Source organism: Salvia hispanica, chromosome 1 (assembly GCF_029641045.1).
Source record: "Salvia hispanica isolate PSC_SH4W2 chromosome 1, Shi_PSC_v1, whole genome shotgun sequence".
Lineage (NCBI taxonomy): Eukaryota > Viridiplantae > Streptophyta > Magnoliopsida > Lamiales > Lamiaceae > Salvia > Salvia hispanica.
Window position 1 is genome coordinate 65,601,496 of NC_142692.1, and position 20,849 is coordinate 65,622,344.

The following is a 20,849-nucleotide window of genomic DNA, read 5'->3' on the forward strand; positions in this document are numbered from 1 at the left end:
GTATACTACTACTACTATATTATCAGAACTGGGCATTTATTTTTTTAACCTTTTCTATAAATATGGTAGTCTCATTTTCTCTAAATCATAAAATCAATTACATATATATAATCATTAACTAACATCATACTCTTAATTAGCACTATACAGCGTGAAAGATAAATTAATATGTCTCGTAACACGGAGTTTCAATTTTATTATAGAATTTACAATTATATTTATAATTAATAAAGACACAATAGCATATTAGCGCTGGTATCATCTCTGGACATATCATATATTGGTAATTGATTCTTCACATTTTCAAATAAGGAATCATTCTTGTATTTCCTTTATAGAAATTGTGATGAATGTGATAAGAGCCACGTTTTTAATGATATGACAAATGGCAATAGAAGAATCATACGTATATGTATTGTTCTTTTTATATTGAAATTAGTAAATATCATTTTTTTAGTATACAGTCTAAATAAATATTGTTACAGATACACACTACACCCAGCTAAAGAATCAATTGTCCACAAAAGCTTTGGGTGTTGACTTGTGACAATAATTTATAAGCTGATGGGGATTCAAGTTCTGACTTTTCATTGGTCGGTAACTCCATGACCCAAATATATCTAAATCAGGTTTTAATTCAATTATTCTTTATTTTCACCAGAGGGCAAATTGTGCATGAGTAACATTCATTTTATTCTCCCACAATAAAAATTTCCTCTAGAAACCAATAAAAAGAGTCTATAATTAATCTTGCATCCATTTTAATGATGACATTAATTTGTTTTATTAATGTATATTTATGTGTATAAAAGTTGAAAACTTATCCACACTATATTTTGTTTTAAATAAATTACTAGTTTATTCTATCACGGACCATTGGATTAAAAATAAACCAAACAAAGATCCATTAGAATATTGTGAGGAGTGACTTATACGTGCATATTCTGCCTTTTCATGCAAATGCTGCCCCCCAACAGAAATTTTTAATCACAGTTGAATTAATTTTTTTATTCTAGTATGACCATTTATTTTCTCCCTGTTGAATATTAAACTACAATCATTGATGAAATGTCACATATATAGAATCAATTTGGAGTATAATAATATTTGTTTGTATGTCTTGAGGATCTCCAAAAGCCAGTCTCTGGGGTTGACGTGACAACTAGACTATGCTTAGAACCTTAAAAGAATCCCTTTTGGTTTGGAGAATAATGTCATGAACTTGGCCCTTTGACACTATAATGCAATAAATATATGTTAGTACTATAATTGAAGAGAGATGAGAGACTGAGATAGGCACTTATCGTGTCAGGCCAATTTTGGAGATAGGCACTGTGGAGAAAAAAATCGATATCGTGTCAGGCCAATTTTGACAGTATTTTATATCTCCCAAAATAAGTCCTTATACGAAAATATATTAAATTGATTCAAATTAAAAAGATTGAGAAGTCCTTATACCAAAATATATTGACAGAAACTTATTTTGATAATGGCTATATATTCGAAATTGAGTAAATACTAAAATTGGTCCTATGAACATATGGTCATTTTATGTTTTTTTTCCTAAACATTATCTTTTGAATTTTGTGGTCCTAAATATATGAAAATTTGATCATTTTGGTCATCCGTCAACATTTTCGTTAAAAACTAACGGTCAACAGGTTTAATCTCAATTTTGACCAAATTTAACTTTTAATTCTGATTTTTTACTCCCTAATTAATTCTCTAATTATGAGAGAAACAAAAGAAAAATTGTGAGAAAGGAAGTTAGGGGTGAGCTCAGCATACAAGAATCTATCTCAAAATCTCTCCACTTGTTTGTTAAGGTAAACGGATTCATCCAAAAAGCCTTAAAAATCCAAACTCGAAATCAATCAATTGGCTCTGCCAGCATGGCACATGAATATGGATTCGAGCTCCGGCGGATTGAAGAAGTCCCTGGCTCCGGTATTCTCGACTCACGCGTTGTCGGTGTAGCTCTGCCTTCGTTGTCGCCGCTGCAGTCGTCGTCGTTTCGGGGCTTTGTGGAGATGGGTTTTAATGGAGCCCTAATTGCAAATTCGATTTGAAATCCCATGTGGAGAAATTGAAGAATAAGCGAAAAGAGAAAATGGTTTTTTATTGCTCTTTGATTTGTGTTTGGGATGTTTTTTTTCTCTTTAATTAAGGAGTAAAAAAAGGAATCAAAATTAAAAGTTAAATTGGTCAAAATTGGGATTAAACACGTAGACCGTTAGTTTTTAACGAAAATATTGACGGAGGACCAAAATGATCAAACTTTCATATGTACAGGACCACAAAATCCAAAAGATAATTTTTAAGACCAAAAACGTAAAATAGTCATGTTCAGGACTAATTTTGGCATTTACTCTTCTAAATTTTGTTTTCAAAATTTTAGGACAATAACTTTCTTATATTCCGTTATGATCGTAGGGGCTTTTGCACTACAATACACATAAAATACCAAAATAGTGAACCATGTCATACCAGAAAAATACTCCTTCTGTCTATTGTTAATAGATGTATTTCTTTTGCACGGAAATTAATAATAATGTGTTAAGTCGATGGTAAATAAAGTAAGAGATACTGATACTTTTTGCCAAAAATAAAAATGACTAAGTTATAAACATTCTTACAAGTTACTGTTAATATACTACTCCCTCCTTCCCTTAAATTTGTCACTTATTTCCATTTTCGTCCATCCCTAAAAATTTATCACCTTTCACTTTTATCATTTTTGGTAGTGGACCTCACATCCCACCAACTCATTTCCACTCACATTTTATTATAAAATCAATATATAAAAGTAGCACTCACATGCCACTAACTTTTTCAACCTAATTTCTATTATATTTATTAAAATCTGTGTCGGGACAAATGGTGACGAATTATGGAGGACGGAGGGAGTAATATTTAAAAATATTGTATTTAGATAAACGTTATCTATAGAATAAATTGATGCATCAGATTGGTTGGAGTATTAGAAAATATTTTAGCTCATTGATAATTCATTAACTGATAGAAGATTGTTCAGGGGCTATGTATGACTTAGTTTGATAACCTATATATATAATGCTTAAATATTTATCTAGGAAGGCATTACTTGAATTATCAACGATAGGTATATGAAAAAAATAAATTGACATGGTCTTCTTGTTAGTTGAAAAAAAAAAATGCCATGTATTTGCTCTCCCCTTTTTGTGGTTTGTTCTTTGATGTGTCAGCCACATTTGTTCGTTGTATGCATTATCATTATCTTGGTTGAATTGAATTGTATCTGTTCACTTATTTTTCGTTCATCTTTTTAGAAAGACTTTAGCCTTCGAGTGTTGTTCTTTGATGTGCTCGTTACATATTTTGTCCTCTTAATTATAAAATTTAAGCTAGTAATATATTTGAGGTGTATTTTAGAGTTTTAAATTTAGTTCACACGATATATCAAGTTTAATTAAAATTAACTCTAATAATGCTATGATACTAAAAGATTACAACGTCGTTAGTAGTATTTCAAGTGTCGATCCACAAAGAGGTGAAAGATTGTTTACACTTCACAACATATAAAAATATACAAAAGTTTGATTTTTGGTTTTAAAAGATTTTGACAAAATTAAAATAAATTAATAAAATCAGAAGGATTTCACAAACAGAAGATATGTCTCTCCAAGTTGCTCATTAGACTTGAATCATTCTACACCTACATCAAAAACACATATTTTGGGATTAATTAATCAACCTAATCGCATGCACTGAACATGTTAGCGACGTATAGTTCACAGTCAGCTGAACACTTATTCCATGAACTAACTTTCAAAATTATTAAATTCCTGCGGAAGTGCGGGAATAAAAGATCATCTACTATATAAACTTAACTAATCCATTGTCAAATTATCCTAGGAAAAATTCAAATTTAACAATACATCAATTGATTAGTCCATCCAAGTCTACGTTAAAGCGGAAAGGATCACCTAATACTTTTCCTAATACTCTTCCTAATCCACCCCTCACAAACATAAAATATGATGGTGGGGTCCATTACCATGTATGTGAGGGATGGATTAGGTAATATATTAGGAAAAGTATTAGGCGATCTCTTCCGACGTTCAAGAGACGATAAATAAGGATTAAACATCTATAAAGATAGAGGCCTCTAAAGTGTTAGAATCTAACATAAAACACATCAACGATGCCAAAACGTGAATTCAATGGTGTAGAAAATATTTAAACAAGCCTAAATCACAACTTGGAGCAACATTGAGAGTTTAGCCTAAACACATGGTAAAAATCACAATGAAAACCATACAAAGCATGCTCTCGTTGAGTGGAATGAGGATTCGGAGATGGTTCATCAGAATGTTGGCCGAAATTTCTTCCTTCTCTTCTTCCTCCTCTATTTCTCTCTTTTCCCCTCTCTCTTTTCGTCCAAGAAAGTCTCTGAATAATCCTCCCAAAACTGCCTCCAAACTATTTGAAAACTGAATTCAGCAGTTACTACGTCTTCGTACCCGGCCGGGTGAATTATTGGGCATGAAAATCACTTGGCCGGGTGGCTAATTTTGAGCACACTCTGGACTCGCGACGCAGACTGGGCGGTCTGTCAAATTGGCCAGTTTGTCAAATTGGTTATTTTGCCCAACTTTTTTCAATGACTTTGTTCCCAATCCGAGCTTCATTCCATGTCTCGTTTCACCATTCATTTCGCTTTCTACACCATAAAACATATTTTTGCAAGCATCAAACCATATAAATTATGTAAAGTAATGGGAATAAAGATATACTCCACTATTTGATTATATCAATATCATAGCCATGAGAATACAAATAAATAATTCAGCAACCTGTATTTTCAATTTTTATTGTAAAAGCGAATTAAATTAGTGAAAACGAAATATTCAAATTCTTTATTTGCCTTTTTCTTTTTTGGGCTTTTTAGTTAGTACTCCGTTTAGTTTGAAATTCATATATTTTGGGTTATCCAGTAAAGAGTTGGATACTAAAGTTGGCTAGTCTGGTCCAAGACATTGCAGGCCTCACACTTATATGTTTTGTTATGTTACTCAATAGTACTCCTATTATTCTTATTCCTCTTAGAACATGAAGTATTATTGTCTACTAATCTGAATACAAATGAGATTAAATCGCGACTATAACAAATGCAATTATTTCATGATTAAGAAAAGAATTACAAGCACAGCCTATATTAGCATTGAATTCAGTTTATCGATAACAAAAGATTGTCTTATAATGTTAACATTAGTAATTCTTTCTTAATAATCATGCCAAAATACATAAAATTGAATTGGTCACCGTGACACATGTATATAGTGTATAGTGTATATGCAATTCCTTCAAATTTAATTATATTATACTGTATAATTTTATTTTCAAATAAAAAAAATTGAAATTGAGTAGTAATTAAGAGTCAATAATATTTCAGTGATGAAACTTACCCTACCGCCCAAATAAAGCAAAAGAAGTTCGTCTCTTCTCTTTTAATCCAAATTTTTTGATTCTCTTCTTACTTGACTGTTGTTTGCTAAAGCCCTAAAACCCCCCTTTTGTCCAATGACTGAAAAAAATGGTGAAACCAACAACAAGCAGCTCTACGCTTTGCTCAACGTTTCGCCGGAAGCTTCTGATGAAGAAATCAGAAAGGCGTATCGCCAATGGGCCCAAGTTTATCACCCTGATAAACACCAATCTCCACATGTATTCTCTCAAACTTGTGCTCTCTCTTGCTTTCGTTTCCCCTCATTTGCATTTCCACTCTGATGCTATTTGTGTTATTTATTTGTCGTTTGATGTATCGTCCTGAATTTGTGTCAATACTTTTCTGATTTACATTGTCCAATCGTGGTAATGAATTGTGTTAAAATTTCCTTCTATATATTCCCAAAGGTTGAAGGATGGATGGCCTCTGTGGATTATGCATTATGAAGTTAGTTGATGATCTTACCAATTTGATTTTATGTTGCTCTTGTTTATGAGAATTTCTTGACAGTACATCAATGGCCACATTATGACTGTAAATGCTACTTTTAACATTGCATACTGTTTTCTCTTAATAAATTGATTATAGTCGTTAAATGGGCAAGTGGTGATCGTATGATGCCCCTAGGTTTTCCGATTGATGGCAGAATTATCGTCAAGGTGCAAAAATGCCTTTTAGAACTTGTCACATTATGAACTTCCACATGTATGCCTGGAATTTAAAGTCATAGAATGTTTGTATACATTTAATCCTCTTTACTTCTGTCTAGTAAAACCCCCATGTTCCAGCATACACTTCCATATTTTATCATGTTCCATAGGGTATCGAAGCTCCTCTAGTTACCTTGTGAGCTATGGATATATTAAGGAGCTCAGTTTGCTTCTATAATGGTCTAGAAACACTAGCTAGTTTGAGTTTCATCGAATCAGCAATGAAACTTGTTGCCAAAATATTAGAGTCTCAAGCTGCTATACCTATCACGTGATATCTAGTTATTGCATTTTAAAAATTTCTGGAGAAGGATTTCGTCTTTCATCTTTTTATTTGATTTCATTAGCTTACTACTGGAAATAATTAGAAGGCTAGCCTTTCGCATGCCTCACCACACAGCTTTGTTTGATTAAAATAGTTACTAAGAATATTAGGCTACCTTAAAGGATAAATAGTCTTTATCTTATAACATGATAAATACAATACCCAAGGTAAGTGAATATCTACTGAGTTTACATGTAAGCAGAAAGTTCTCGATATAAAGAATTTAGTAACATTAGTACTATTATTCTATTACACTTGCCATTCTTCTTCAGTTAACCAAGACATTGCTTGAAATGTCACTAAACAATATATTAGCAAGTCACATGCCCATATTAGTAGCACCCAGAAAGAGCAGGCAGCTTTGAATTTGATTTGATATAAGATGAAACAACAGTAGCAATCCATAAAAACAAAAGAGACAAATTTTTTTTATTTTCTTCATAGTAATGCTAGTGACTCCAGATCTAACAATCTCTAGTCAAACATCTTTGGCATTGTCAAGTGTCAACATACTGCGGGCCACTACAGTATTTATGGTATAAGGTAATTCAGGTCAGATTTCTACTTTATTGCATGCATTAACAGGATAGTAAAGTAATATTTCTTCAGTTAGCTAACCTTTGCAAGAATCAGTAAAGTGGCAAGTGCGTGATGTTTTGATGGTCTTCATAGGTTTACTCATGGTATCTCTGTGAAACCCTAGTTGGAGTACATGCTTTTGTGAAGTATTATGTTCTGTTCTGAGTTAGTTCAAGCAAGGGCTTTTTGAGGCATGTCACATGACTAATATGTTATTTATCTAACATATAATGTGTTTTCTGTTTAGATGAAGGATATTGCAACAGAGAACTTTCAACGAGTATGCGAAGCTTATGAGATATTAACAGATGAAAATAAAAGGATCATATACGATATCTATGGAATGGAGGGACTTATTTCCGGCCTGGAGCTTGGCCCGAAACTTGAAAAGGTTGATGAAATCAAGGAAGAACTTGAAAAATTGAAACGTCAGAGAGAAAAAGAAAAAGCTGAACCCAATATCAGATCATCTGGCTCGATTTTGGCAAATTTGTCATGGCCTGATCTTTTAGATGGTGATGGTTTTATGAGAGGGTATGGCCTTCACTAAATCCTTTCAGTCTATCAACTTGAATAACATGCTTTGTTTTGAATACTTTTGGAAAACTGTCTGTGGGGTAGAGAGTGCTTGATTTTCTGATTGCTCCTCTTTCTGGGAATCTGACATTGACAATGGATACTTCTATTGCCTCTCTAGTATTTTTAAACTTTTACACTTTCTCTTTTATTCACACATAAATTAGAGGGTTTGTTAGTTTTATTTCCAACCTTCATTTTCAAAACTTACTTTTCCTAATGATGATTAGTTGATTACAAAGGATTAAATGGTTTTAGTATCTAATAAAGGGTTAATTGCGGAAAAACAACACAATCAGTGTCCATAATTTCAATTTCCTCACTATTTTTTAATGTTGCAATTACACCATTACATTTAAAAGTTTGCAATCACGACATCCTCAGTTCTTTTGAGTGAACTTTATCAGACATGTAGTACTATAGCCACATCATTTTATTGCTGAAAAAATTGTGGATATTCTAATTGCAAAAATTTCAAAGGTATTGTTGTATTTGCAACTTTTTAGAAGCCAATGGAAATCGAAACTTAGGTAACGGCTGCGTCATACAACCTTGTTTGATGAAAACTTTTAGAAGTAGATATTCATATATGCCTCAAAACGAGGGTACATTTGGTTGATTGTATTGTTTTGTATATTATGCCAACTTATGGTTGGAAATGAATAATAATGTATAAATGGCGGGTCATGTAGAATGACAAAGTAAGATTGATAAACAATGTTGAAAAATATATTTGTTGGTGCTAACTAAAAATTGCTGAGTGTAGTTATAGCATTTGATCAATTTCTCTGCCTAATGTATTTAGCTAATGTTCTGCGTAATGTTGATCAGAAAAGTTTTCTTAACTCTGTTACCCTGATTTCTTTTATATATTTATATTTATTTTATTTTCTAATGTGCTTGCAATATGTCAGGATGGCTATGGCCACTGAAGTTCAATCTCAAATATCTAAGCGCACTTCTCTTGATATTGGTGGTAATTTGGCTGTCAATGAAAGATCTGGCGGTGGTGCAGCAACTGCAGTTCTTAGGCATCAAGTATCTTCAGTTTCCTCTGTGGAATTAATGGGATCTATGGGCTTGCAATCATTGGTAGGAATACAAACTTCCCGGTATGACATTGTTTTTCGTGTATTGATAATTTTCTCCTGTTTGGTTTAGATGCCTTATTCAATGTTTTTGCATTATGCTTTCAGCCAGTTATCTGTTCATTCTACGGCATCATTGGGCATTACTGCGTCTTTGAGAGATGGCTCTATGAATCTTTCGAACACCTGGAGCCGTCAACTGTCAGAAACATCAAATGGAAATGTATTTCCTTTGCATTTATCTTCTATGTATAAGTATAACAAGTCAACTAACTGCACCATGCTTTTGTTTCTGCATTTGTGTGTGCAGTACAAATATTTTAATTGCTAGAATGTAAAAGTTTTTTTCTTAATTTTTGGGTAGCCACACATTGGATATATATGAAGTCAAAAGAAACTATTTTGACTTTAAAGTATATAACCTTTCTCCTTCTATCTTATGCTATGTTTCTGCTGTTTTAATTTTACAGATACAACTATCTCTAGGTGAAGAGTCATCTATTGGTATTGGCTGGAGAAAGAAAGAGCAAAAAGTGTCCGCGTCAGGAGAGATTAAGGTGGCCTCCTTTTGCAGTTAAATGGTTTTAGATTTTGATAGTTTATTTAGTCATTTGGGATTTAAGGTTAAAAAAAGCTTCAATAAGATAATACACTGTGGGTCTCTGGAAACCCACTCTCTCCCATCTTCTGAGATCACAGTTACTTTAAAAAGTGAGAATGAGTTGTTTTCATAGCTATTGTCATAAATGGATGGTTATATGCTGTTTAACATCATTGCACTTTGTAAATTTGATCTAACTATAATTTGTATGATCAATATGCATGTTAGGCCTTGCTTAATGTTGCACTATGCAGTGTGTACTTATTTTTGCACATAAGAGCTAACTTGTACTCTTTTTAGTCAAATATACTTTCAACATTTTTATACTATTATTTAAAAGATTGGAGCAGTGCAAAATTTGATAATTTCTGTTTTTCCAATCAGTAAAAGTAGCAGACTCTAGTCATTCAAGAGAATGCTATTTCCTTTGAACTCACTGGTAGTTTAGTTTGCTAATAACTTTAGTGTGGGAATGATTTTCAATCAAAGCCATCAAGAGTTATTTGTGCTGCTGGTGATTGCCTTCAAAACAAAATAAAAACTTTTTCTAATTTATTGTTAAGACTTCGTAAATTGTTATTAACTGTTAGTTTAAGATGCTTGTGTATAACATAAGCTGTTTCTACGTAGAAGTGAGGAGCCACAACATTGATTTTTTTACACAAATTTCCACTAAATTAAAATGTAAATGTTACTTAGCAGTATATTAAGTTGAGAGCAGTTTAGTTTTCAGTAAAAAGTTGTTCGATTGTTTGACCTGAAGTTATAGAGGAGAGGTTGGTAATGGACGGTCAAAATTACAATGGAGGTGGATAGGCATTGGAGGTTAGAATGACATAAATATGTAACACTGTCCTTAGGATTTTTTTCCCCTCAATGCAATAGATGATGATACCTGTATGCTCTTTTAGACTGGCATAGGGGGATCCATTGACTCTATATACTGTAGAAGGCTTTCTATAACGTCTATCTAAAGACAAATCTCTTACTTCTCATCACCTGTCAATGTAGAACTGATTACTTATTAAGTCATTCATGCAAGTTAGGGTGCTTTTACTTTCTGCTGTCAGACATTTCTCTTAAAACGTTTTTGTCATACTATCATATGTGTATCATTGGATTCAGTAGTACCACGAAACTTTTGTCTGTTGCAGTGTATAGACCTTTGTTATTTTAATTGTAATATGATCTTATTGTCCTTGCTCTTACTATCTACAGATTGGAACAAGCTCATTTGGAGCAACTGCTAACTTCACTCGCTTCTTCTCCTCTAAATCACATGGTCGAATTGCTGGCACAGTTGGAAGGTGAGTCTTTTGTTGTCTCGATTTGCAAAATTTCCAATCTCTGTTGTACTATATGAGCTAGTAGCTACCAATGTTTTGTGCACACTTGGGTTTGCCTTTATGTAGTTATGTTGGTAATATACTCACATAGGTCGAGCTGTGTGTCTTTCGCTTTTTACAAAGTCGGCATAATTATTAAGGATGCCAATGGGCTGGACCTGGACCGGATCTTAGATCTTGGATCTACAGATTTGGACTGGGTCCAAAATCCACTGCTATCCATGATTAAAATGCGTTTTTAGGCGTGCCTAGGTGCAAGGCGGCCTTAAACACTTGAGCAGCCTTACCTGGTTTGAATGGGTCTGATGCCTTGATCTTTCTGAGGCACACCGAGGTTCTGCAAGGCACACAGTCTCAAGCTTAGCTCTACGGTTTTGTTTTTATATATTTTGCTGCTTTTTGGGCTTTGTAGGTTCAAAATCTTTTGGTCTTCATTTTGTTATCATCAATTTGATGTGGGCTGCTACCCTAAAATAAAAATTTTTAAAAAAAAAAGAACGAAAAAATAGTGCTTAATTTTATATGTTTTTACGCGTTTTATTGTTACTAGGCATAATTTTGGTCTGTGTGTGATTTACGCCTCGATCTTATGACTCGAGGGGCTAATGGAAAACCCCTGCCATCTCTAATAAATAATGTTGATGAGTCAAAAAGGACCATGTGTCATGCATTTGTGTGTTTGCAAACAATTTATGATTGATACAAACAATAGCGTGGGATATAATATTTCATGATAGTTGCTCTAATAACCTCAAAGTTGCATCGTAGTCACGATATAGGTTAACAACGATGTTATCATGCAAATACAGGAATATTTATTATAGTACTCCACTAAAGACTAAAGTGCGAAATGCTCTACTTATTCTAACTGTTGTAATTCACGTGCTACATCTTCTGCAGTGATGCACTTGCACTTGAAATTGGGGGTGGAAGAAAGATATCTAAATTCAGTACTATTCGGATGTTATACTCCATTGGAGTTCAGGTATATATATGTTACATAAAAAATCTTCATTGGTTGATTTCTGGTTGCACAGTAAAACCTTTTTCCTTCTTTTTTTCCTTTACCTTTTCAATAATATCCTTTGATTTATGTTTTTTTTTGGCATGAATATATTTCTGATTGTTTACTTTGTCAATGATAGGGGCTAATCTGGAAGTTTGAATTGCACCGTGGGGGACAGAAGTTAGTGATTCCTGTAAGTTCATCAAAAACATATTCTTATATCACTCAAATGGTCACAATCTGATCTATTTCAGCACTTTAAACAAGGCTCTAAGACCAATCTCATGTGGTAGTGTACGCCAGATAATTATGTCTATTGAAACAAAAAATACAAATTGCACAAGCTTATGTCAATCTAATGCGATAAAACACAAGCCATACGAGCCATACTGTTCAAATTTTAAGAACTCAATATATGTCCATACCTAACATCAAATAAAACAGCAGAATTAAGTTCAAACAATTATCACCATCCACTTTTTCTAAATAGTAGCGCTTGTATAGCCTCGGCTGGATGCCCGAGAGGTTATGGTGAGTGTAGGCTGCAGCAGGACTGCTGCTGTCTAGAGAGAAGATGCAACCGAAGGATGGCCGCAGCGGCAGCGGTCTTGGGGCTGAATATGGGATCCCCGCAAGGGTAGCTGGCGGTAAGGGATGGTGATGGTGGGGTTGCTGGAAAGTTGAGGAAGGGTTGTGGAATGAGTGGAAGTCGGGAAGATTTCTTGATGGAGCAGCTGAGGAAGAATCAAAGGGTTGGATTACTACACTGTAAAATAAAAATAAAAATTATAAATTCAATGGATCTTGGTTCGGATCTGGACCAGATCCGCGTCTAAAAATGTATATTCCACATCCGGGCCTGGAAATTAAAGATTTGATCCATATTCCCGGTCCTATTTTGAAAGATCTATATCCTGAAAAACGGATGTGATCAACAGATCCTGAATGGGTCCGGAATCCATCGCCATCCCTTTACATGTCAACAATTTCGAAAGGACTGATAAATATAACAAGAAAACTAGCTACTACTACCTAAACTAAGTTAAGTAAGAAAAACGAATGGATGTCTGGATCATATGATGGAAAAGTTGGATTGCATCTATAATTTAACAGGGGCGAAAATATTGTTTTGCTTCCTTTTCTTGGAACAATAAGTATGTGGTTGTTTATTTTTATTTGCAGTATGAATAGTTATGATGTTGTAATTCCTTAAGACAGCATACGAAAAATGTGATTACACCCTTTTCATATCAATTGAAATTTTTCATATTATCTTGCTGATATACTTGTATAACTGTTTATGTGCAGATATTGTTGTCCCATCATTTGAATCCAGTCTTTGCAACCGGAGCATTCATTGTTCCCATATCGCTGTATTTTACACTTAAGGTTTTCCTCAATACATAAAGTGATTAAATTACTCTCTGGCCTCTGCTGGATTTGCACTAGATTTTGGAGTACTTCTCTCTATTCATCAAATTACATATTGGCTACTTATATAGCAAGTTCTAATGATGCTTAGAACTTGTATCACTGAGATGTCCACTTGAACTGCCTCCTTTTATTTTCTTCTCCTTCATTTGAGTTGTATCAACTGAATTTTTTTACAGATATTTTAGATAATACCCTTTTCTGTACTTTCAGAACTTTGTTTTCAAGCCTTATTTTATAAGATGGGAAAAGCAAAAGTCACTGGAGAACCTTGAGAAGACCAAAAATCAGGTACAAATTCTGGAAAAAAAAAGTTAACTGCTGGATGGAAATAGATGTGTAATCTTATAAAAAGTAGTCTGGCTTTTTGTGACTTCCAATTATAATGTGCAATTTTATCTTTCTGTGCTGGACTGCTGTCCATTAGTTTTCTGCGCCATAATGCTTTCTTAACTTCATCTATGAATTAATTGTTACATGATTCATATTTACCATCTAGCAAACCTCTTAATTTGGTCGATCATTGGTTATCTCTATATGTACTTGAGGAATTAATATGTTTTTCACACACGTTTACTGATTGGCCATATGTATAAAACTGTACGTAGAATTGTTTCAATTTGGTCTCAACCTTACAATTTGTAGCAAATTGCGATTTGGGTGGTACTCCTATAATTTATTTCCCCAAAGTTAAGGCAAACATCACTGTATATGCAACTGTACATAGATTTGTTTCAATTAGGTCCCAACCTTACAATTTGTAGCAAATTGACATTTGGGTGGTACAATTTTATTCTCCCAAAGTTACGGCAAACATTAATGTTTAACTCCTAACAAATCCCCCTTCGAAATATTATTCTCTCTATTGCAACATTTTATAACATCCTTATCTGAGGGCTAGCAATTTCCGTAACCGTTACATTTTTCATTTCAAGTAAACGTGATAAAAAAAATCGTGGTAAGTGTTATCACTACATGCATGATAATGAAATGAATTTTTACATGTTAACACAGCATGAAACAAAAAACGATTATGAAATTAATTCGATTAATTTTTTTTTTATAGTAATATTAATAGGTACTACATAATTTAGTTATTTTTTAATGTTACTGTGTCACTACCAGGTCGTTAATAGGTTATTGTGTAACCTAATGATTTTTTTTTTGGTCATGTTTGAGTTTAACAAGTCGAAGAGATGCATTAATTTTTGTGTCGTTGTCGTATTGAGATGATAAAGGAATGAAAACAATTAAGTTCAAACACTGAACCTTTATTTTTGTGTTGTAGAATTGAGTTGCATCAAGAACTTCAGTCCTACTTCGTGATATCTGGGGTGTATATTTAATTTTTTGTACGTGGATAACTCCTATAATAGATTTCTTGATTTATATTCCTAGAGCTCTATTATGTCTTAAGTCACAACTAAAGTATAACAAGGGGAGGCTGAATTCGGTCTGATTGTTTTCGACAGTGGTAATAATGGTGGGTCATCTAAATTTTTTTATGTACCTGGAGTAGTCTTGTTAAGTACCTATTTGGTCCTTGCTGAAACGAGTTTACAGATCTTCTAGATGTTGTATCTGACTATTAAAGAATCTCTGTATTTCTCTAGCCTCCTACCCCATCTGAGCCATATTACGTAACTTCTTGTGTGTTGCTCAGGTTGAAGAGTCAATAGCTGCTGCTATGAAAGCCCAGCAGCTATTGCAGAATGTTGCCAACAGGAAGAAGATAAAACAAGAAGAACTGGGTGGATTAGTGATTGTTCAGGCACTTTATGGAAGTCAGAAGGCTCTGCTGAACAGACATAGATCGGACGAAACAAGAGATGGAGTGCCTTCACAGATCATAGATATTACAGTACCGTTAAATTTTCTTGTTACCGATTCTGGGAAGCTCAAGGTTTGTTTCTGCAAATATTTATTGCAAATCTTGCATGCAAATGGCCCGGATAGATGATGAATTTTATTCAATGTTATTTTACATGAAAGTCATATATTTGTGGTAATCTTTCTTGCTAAAGTACATATTATATGGCATTCTGGTGGTGCTTGTGAACTGCGGGTAAAATTCATTTGGGAAATACATTAGAAAATAACCTTTTTATATTTTGCACATTGTCGGCAATCACCTGACATTGTTGTCAACAAAAAGTGTATTGAGGGCTGTGGGAGGTAGACATCATTAGCTCAAGTAGATATTTTGGGTTGATATTGTCATTGTTGTAGGAGAATGTCAACATAGCATTCCTCTTGACCAAATTGGTGAGATCTATTTAGCAAAGGCAATAACATAGAAGCTTAAAAATAAGTCCAGGCCTTTTAAAAACATTATTATTAGTACAGGTGAAGTGAATATCAGTATTTTTAAATTCTGTATATTTCTTGGAAATAAGAAGGCTACTTTTACTTATTTCCGATTCGTTTTGTTATTTGAACTAGTTCTTTAGTTGCTGGTCTATAAACATAGCATCTCACCTACCTGAGCATGATTTACCTAATGATTAAGTTGGTAATAGTGCGTACTCTTTGTTCAGCTACACGAAGGTGTGAAAAAATCTGGAATCATGGGCTCTTGTGATCCTTGTCCCGGAGAACCAAAGCAGTTGTATGTTAAGTATACATATGATGCAAACATACACGAGGTAGGCGTCTGCTTGATTTTTACCCTCCAAAATCTTAAAGTGGTTACAGTTGATGATTATGATGAGCTGCTATTTTCAACAGGTTACAGTTGGTGATTATGACGAGCTGCTAATACCACAAGAAAGCCACAAAGTCTAAAAACGGGTGTCTATACATTAGGCCTTACAGGATATGTCACCAATGAGCACCGAGCCCATGTGTCTTGCCTGTTTCTCTGCATGACTGTTTCATACCCTTTATAGGTATCTTATCTGATTCACCAAAATTCTGTGGCAAATTTAGATGCCACATTATGTATTTTTCCACAATTTATGATTTTACCATATTGACTCAATAAACTAGCACAAGTTCTTGCTATTATTATGGCATTCTTTTTCTACTTGACATCGCGGTGTTTGCTTGGAGCGAGTTGGAGACATGTGTGGAGCTTAGATTGTCACTGATGAAAATATTTATGTTCTTATGCTCTCAATGATCTTAAGTAAGACTAACAATTTTGGACACAACATGGAATGAAACCACAACTAGAACACCCAAACTAATGGGTAGATGTCAAGGCTTTATTGTGTTCGTGTGTTGTTGGTTCTATTTGATAATGTCATGTTGGATTTGTGCGACCCATTATCATATTTTAATTCTTTATCATGTACTCCATTCGTCTCACTTAAAATGTCCACATTCTTGAGTGGCAAGGAATTTTAGAAGGATTTATCATTAGTTTTTTTTTTTTTTTTTTTGTTACTGTACTTTAATGTGGTACTGCTTGTAAGTGAACGACGTTAGCCAACAGCCCCCAAACAACAGTCTCTGGTGTATGCACATAAGTTTATAAAAAATGATAAATCTCACTATTAATTTGGAGTTGGCTCAGTTACATTTGGATCTAACTAATGGATGAGGGGAAGTAGTTCTTCAAATAGAAGTCTTCTGAAAGAAGTGTAAATACCAACTATTTCTATTCCTTAATCGGTTACTCTACAGGATACAAAAAGAATTCATTCTCTTTGATGAAATATGGCAAATGTCAAAACACAATTTTTCACCTATTTTCGCATGTTACATAGTGTGAATAAATTTTCGGGTAAAAGGGAAAACAAATTCATGTAGTCCCTCCCGCTTTTACTACTTTTCACTCCAGCTCATTATAATATTATCATATATGTTGATGTGATAATATTTTTTCATACTTGCATATTTCAACCTAGAGAAGATGAGATATAAAATGTGTAAACCACCGAAATGTGATAAAAAAAAAAAAAAATCGTTTCTTATCCCTTTTCTTTTAATGTTAAAATTGAAAGTTGATGACCACAAATGCTACAGGGGACATAATTAAGCTTGAATAAATAACTGAATGCTAACCACCAAATAATAAACATCAAAGCTACAAAAGATAGTTAAGTATCTTAATAAGATATTCAAACGAATGTACTAGCCAGAGAAAAATGTTCAAATGATTGACAGATGCTTCTTTCCTACGTAGCATTTGTCGTTTTGATGAAGTATCCGAGAACTACACCCAGCAAGCCGATTAGGATTGCGATTACGAGAGATATGCCACCCTTTTTGCTTTCTCGCTTCAAAAGTTCCTAACACGCCAACACAGAACCTAATTAGTCACTCTTTAATCACAAACACTAACTATTATTCGATAAATAAGCTACACAAACTGAAAGGTTGCTAGTATTTTGGGTTCAGCATAGTGCTCATCAAGTTTGTGCATATGCCTACTCAACACACACAGCACAAAACACAGATGGAGATGATAGCATGTGAATAGAAAAGTTGAGAGTTCTTGAAAAATCTTGAGTGAATAATATCTGATGTTGAAGGCAAAGATGAAGGGCACATAGTAAATGATTAATTCCTCTTTGCATTAGGATGCAACTATATATATCCAGAAATACAATACCACATACTTATATAAATGCACAAAAGATTAAAATAAAAACCCAGCCAATCCACAGTCAGGCTTTTTATCTGATATCTCCACAACTTAAAAATGCAATCAATATGAAGTCAGTATTAAATTAATGCTAGAAATCAGTCTTAAGAGCATGAAATATCAGTACATGTGATGGGAATTTTAGATAACATAAGGATCTAACCAATTCTTGCTGGAGTTTGTTACTCCTTTGGACTGCACTAGCTTTCTCCTCCGTTAGTTTAGAAATAAGAGATTGTGCCTAGTATTCAAAATACAGAAATAATCTCATGAATATGACAAAATAGACAAATTTATCGTTTAATATAGGAAGGCGAAAACCAATAACTGGAGGTTATCCTACTAAAACTACAAGAAGCTTCAAGTAATGTAATAATACAAGCAAACAAGAAATAATATTACTCCCACCATCCCATAATAACATGAACAAATCTTTGGCATGGATTTTAAGAAATCTACTGTTGTTTATATTGTTTATAAAATAAAAAGTAACCTATATAACACACACACTCTCATTTAAAAATACAAAGAAAGTACACAAGGAGGACTCCCTTTGCTGTAATGAATCATGGTAATCAATTAAAAAGGGTAAGTAGCATGCACCAAAACGAAACCCCCACATACACATACATGATGATCAGAGTTAATAAGTTAAAGGAATGTGTCATATTACTTGAGTGCAAAATGAGAAATTGTAAAATAGAAACACTAGAAATTATTGCAGAAACCTCAGTGGAATTATCCAGCATTCTGTACTTTTGTGAACCCTCTTCTGATCCATCTGCATCGGAGGATGATTGAGGTGGTGCGATGTAAAGCACTTTCAACTTACATTCTTCAACATTACCTTGATCCTTGGAAAACTACACAGATCAACAAACAAGACATCCATTGGCAGTCAACAAGCCTAGCTGGATAGTAATTTCACTTATCATTCACAAGTTACTTCTGAACCAACCATTTACAGCCTAGGGTTCTTCTAAAATATATTTATATATTTACAGCCTAATTTTAACAATTTCTAAAAGTGTTTCATTATTGTTTGAACTCTTACTATTCATCTTAAGACTTTACGCTTTACTACTACTGAACATTAATGGCACCTTAGTGAGCCGCTCTCACTTTAAATTGTACGTACTTTCTTTTCTACCTGGAGTAGAACTCTTTCTGCTATTTAGGGTTAAACTAAAGGTCATAGTAATACAGTATGAAAATGGAAGATGATGTCAAAAGTATTATGAGATGAGCATGCACGACCACTACAAAATGAAAATGTAACAAGACTGTATTCAGCCAGCTATTCTTTACGGCTTGGAGTGTGGGGCAACAAATGATAAGATGATTGTATCAGGGATGCAAAAATGTTCATATTGGTGTTGAGAAAACACACAAGGGTAAGATATTTAAGTTGAAAAGGTTTAGGTGTCCAATAAGTAAAGAGAGACACCAGAGATGATTTGATATGTGTACATGATACTACTAAACATGATCGAACATCGAGTAATCATATTGGTATGTAAGTAGAAAGCATGGAACAGAGAAGCCATCAAACTCGATGAAGGTACAAAGGATCCCCCTACACATTGGTTAAGCAATAATGAATCTTGTTAAATAAATACTCTGAGAAACCGACGGAAATTTTTTTGAGTGTGATAGTAAGAGTGATGACAGTACACTCAATATTAAAGAATGGTCACTGAGAAAAGCGTTATAGCATATTTGTCGAATTGTGGAAAGTCGGAATGAATTAGTGATTAGATTATGCAGTATTAACACTTGAAGGTTCTACTATATTATTCTACAATGCATTTTCTAGGCTCTTTTCATATGTGATCAATAATAGCAGCTAACGACCAAATTACGATAATTAATAGCAGCAAAACTTACCAATTCTGGAGTGATATCTTTAGGATTTGTGTCGGGGCTCGTCACAATACTCTGAAGCAAAAACTTATCCTTGCATTGCATATCAAGGGGAGCCTCCCTTTGCGCTTGCATTGTGACTACAATACGTAGGAACAATATCAAAATTCATCAAAAAATGTTTTTTAGTATAACTACAAAACAATAGTAGTATATGACAAGACAAGATAAGAAATATGTAAGATTCAAATACCAACGGAAGACATTAGAAAGGAGAAATGGATATGATATTCAATTATATATCTCAAAGTATAGTTACTAAATAGCAAAAGCAAGGACACTCCCAGGAATGCATGATGAATTACCACTGATTTCGCATGACGAACGGGGCAATATAATTCCTGTGTTTGGTCTGACGCAATATTTCTTAGGATTTGTCGTCTTAACCTAAAAGATCAAATTAGTTCATAAGCACTCACTCCATATAACTTTTTAAAGTTAAAATAAGGAAATTAAAAAGAAGAAGATCAACAACACCTTATAGCTAAAATAAGTACAAAAAAAGGTTTGATCAAAATGTGACCTGAAACACAAAATACATGTTGAGAAAACGCACCTTAAAAGCCACATGATCATCAGTTTGATTGGATGCTTGAATGAAGCAAGAGACCTGCCTGTTTACTTGAACTAAAACAAAGCATTGAAAATAAGAAAACGATCACAAAACTTATAAATAAAAAGGAAACAGTGAAGGAGCTAGAGCTACGTACATGGGAATTTCAATTCCAGTGGTTCGACGCTGAGAAGCTCCCCAGAAGTCATTTTTTCCCAAAACCTTAGTTCAAATTGAAAAGAAAATTTGCAGTGAGTTTTTTTTATGTGGAATTTCCTTTTTTTCATTTTGCATTTTTGTGTTGCATGATCAATTGGGTAAAGAAGAATGAGGGGTGATCCGAACCCTAAATATCCGTGCTCAAAAGAATGTGGGGTGATCCCAACATTTCTCCTAACCAAACATGACAATTGACGACGGAAAAACAGTGATCTTTACGTAGATTCATTTAAGGGAATAAAAAAAATGTTAGTATGATATTAATTGATAAACTATAGTCAGCTTGATAAACAATAAGATCAAAGTTTATAATTGGTCGATTCAAGAGAATTGATATGCTGAGGGACAATTTATAAGGGACCATGAGTGCCTCTTTCTTTTCTGCCATGTCAGCAATCTTTTTTTTTATATTT

At 33.7% G+C, this 20,849-nt stretch overlaps 2 protein-coding genes across 2 annotated transcripts; one reads left to right on the forward strand and one right to left on the reverse strand.

Annotated features, from left to right (window-relative positions):
• Window positions 1–5,468: 5,468 nt before the first annotated feature.
• On the forward strand, window positions 5,469–16,180 carry OWL1 (DNAJ heat shock N-terminal domain-containing protein). Its single transcript, XM_048081967.2, has 13 exons — window positions 5,469–5,706; window positions 7,350–7,636; window positions 8,593–8,790; window positions 8,875–8,989; window positions 9,237–9,323; window positions 10,586–10,674; window positions 11,614–11,698; window positions 11,859–11,912; window positions 13,028–13,108; window positions 13,364–13,441; window positions 14,814–15,053; window positions 15,688–15,795; window positions 15,878–16,180. The coding sequence occupies exons 1-13, from the start codon at window positions 5,563–5,565 to the stop codon at window positions 15,932–15,934; spliced, it is 1,623 nt and encodes a 540-aa protein (XP_047937924.1). The 5' UTR covers window positions 5,469–5,562; the 3' UTR covers window positions 15,935–16,180.
• Window positions 16,181–17,036: 856 nt separating this feature from the next.
• LOC125185674 (vesicle-associated protein 1-2-like) lies at window positions 17,037–20,518 on the reverse strand. The gene is made up of 7 exons (XM_048082251.2): window positions 20,375–20,518; window positions 20,221–20,291; window positions 19,970–20,051; window positions 19,629–19,744; window positions 18,470–18,604; window positions 17,905–17,982; window positions 17,037–17,385 (listed from the first exon to the last, which is right to left on the reverse strand). Exons 1-7 carry the CDS (start codon window positions 20,502–20,504, stop codon window positions 17,272–17,274), a joined length of 726 nt encoding a protein of 241 aa, XP_047938208.1. The 5' UTR covers window positions 20,505–20,518; the 3' UTR covers window positions 17,037–17,271.
• Between the last annotated feature and the right edge of the window lie 331 nt (window positions 20,519–20,849).

Coding starts and splice junctions, on each gene's coding strand:
- OWL1 (XM_048081967.2), top strand. CDS start 5,563: ATGACTGAAAAAAATGGTGAAACCAACAACAAGCAGCTCTACGCTTTG. Junction 5,707..7,349: donor ATAAACACCAATCTCCACAT/GTATTCTCTCAA, acceptor TTTTCTGTTTAG/ATGAAGGATATTGCAACAGA. Junction 11,699..11,858: donor TATACTCCATTGGAGTTCAG/GTATATATATGT, acceptor TGTCAATGATAG/GGGCTAATCTGGAAGTTTGA.
- LOC125185674 (XM_048082251.2), bottom strand. CDS start 20,504: ATGAAAAAAAGGAAATTCCACATAAAAAAAACTCACTGCAAATTTTCT. Junction 18,605..19,628: donor AAGATATCACTCCAGAATTG/GTAAGTTTTGCT, acceptor TGATCTGTGTAG/TTTTCCAAGGATCAAGGTAA. Junction 17,386..17,904: donor ACAAACTCCAGCAAGAATTG/GTTAGATCCTTA, acceptor TTGGCGTGTTAG/GAACTTTTGAAGCGAGAAAG.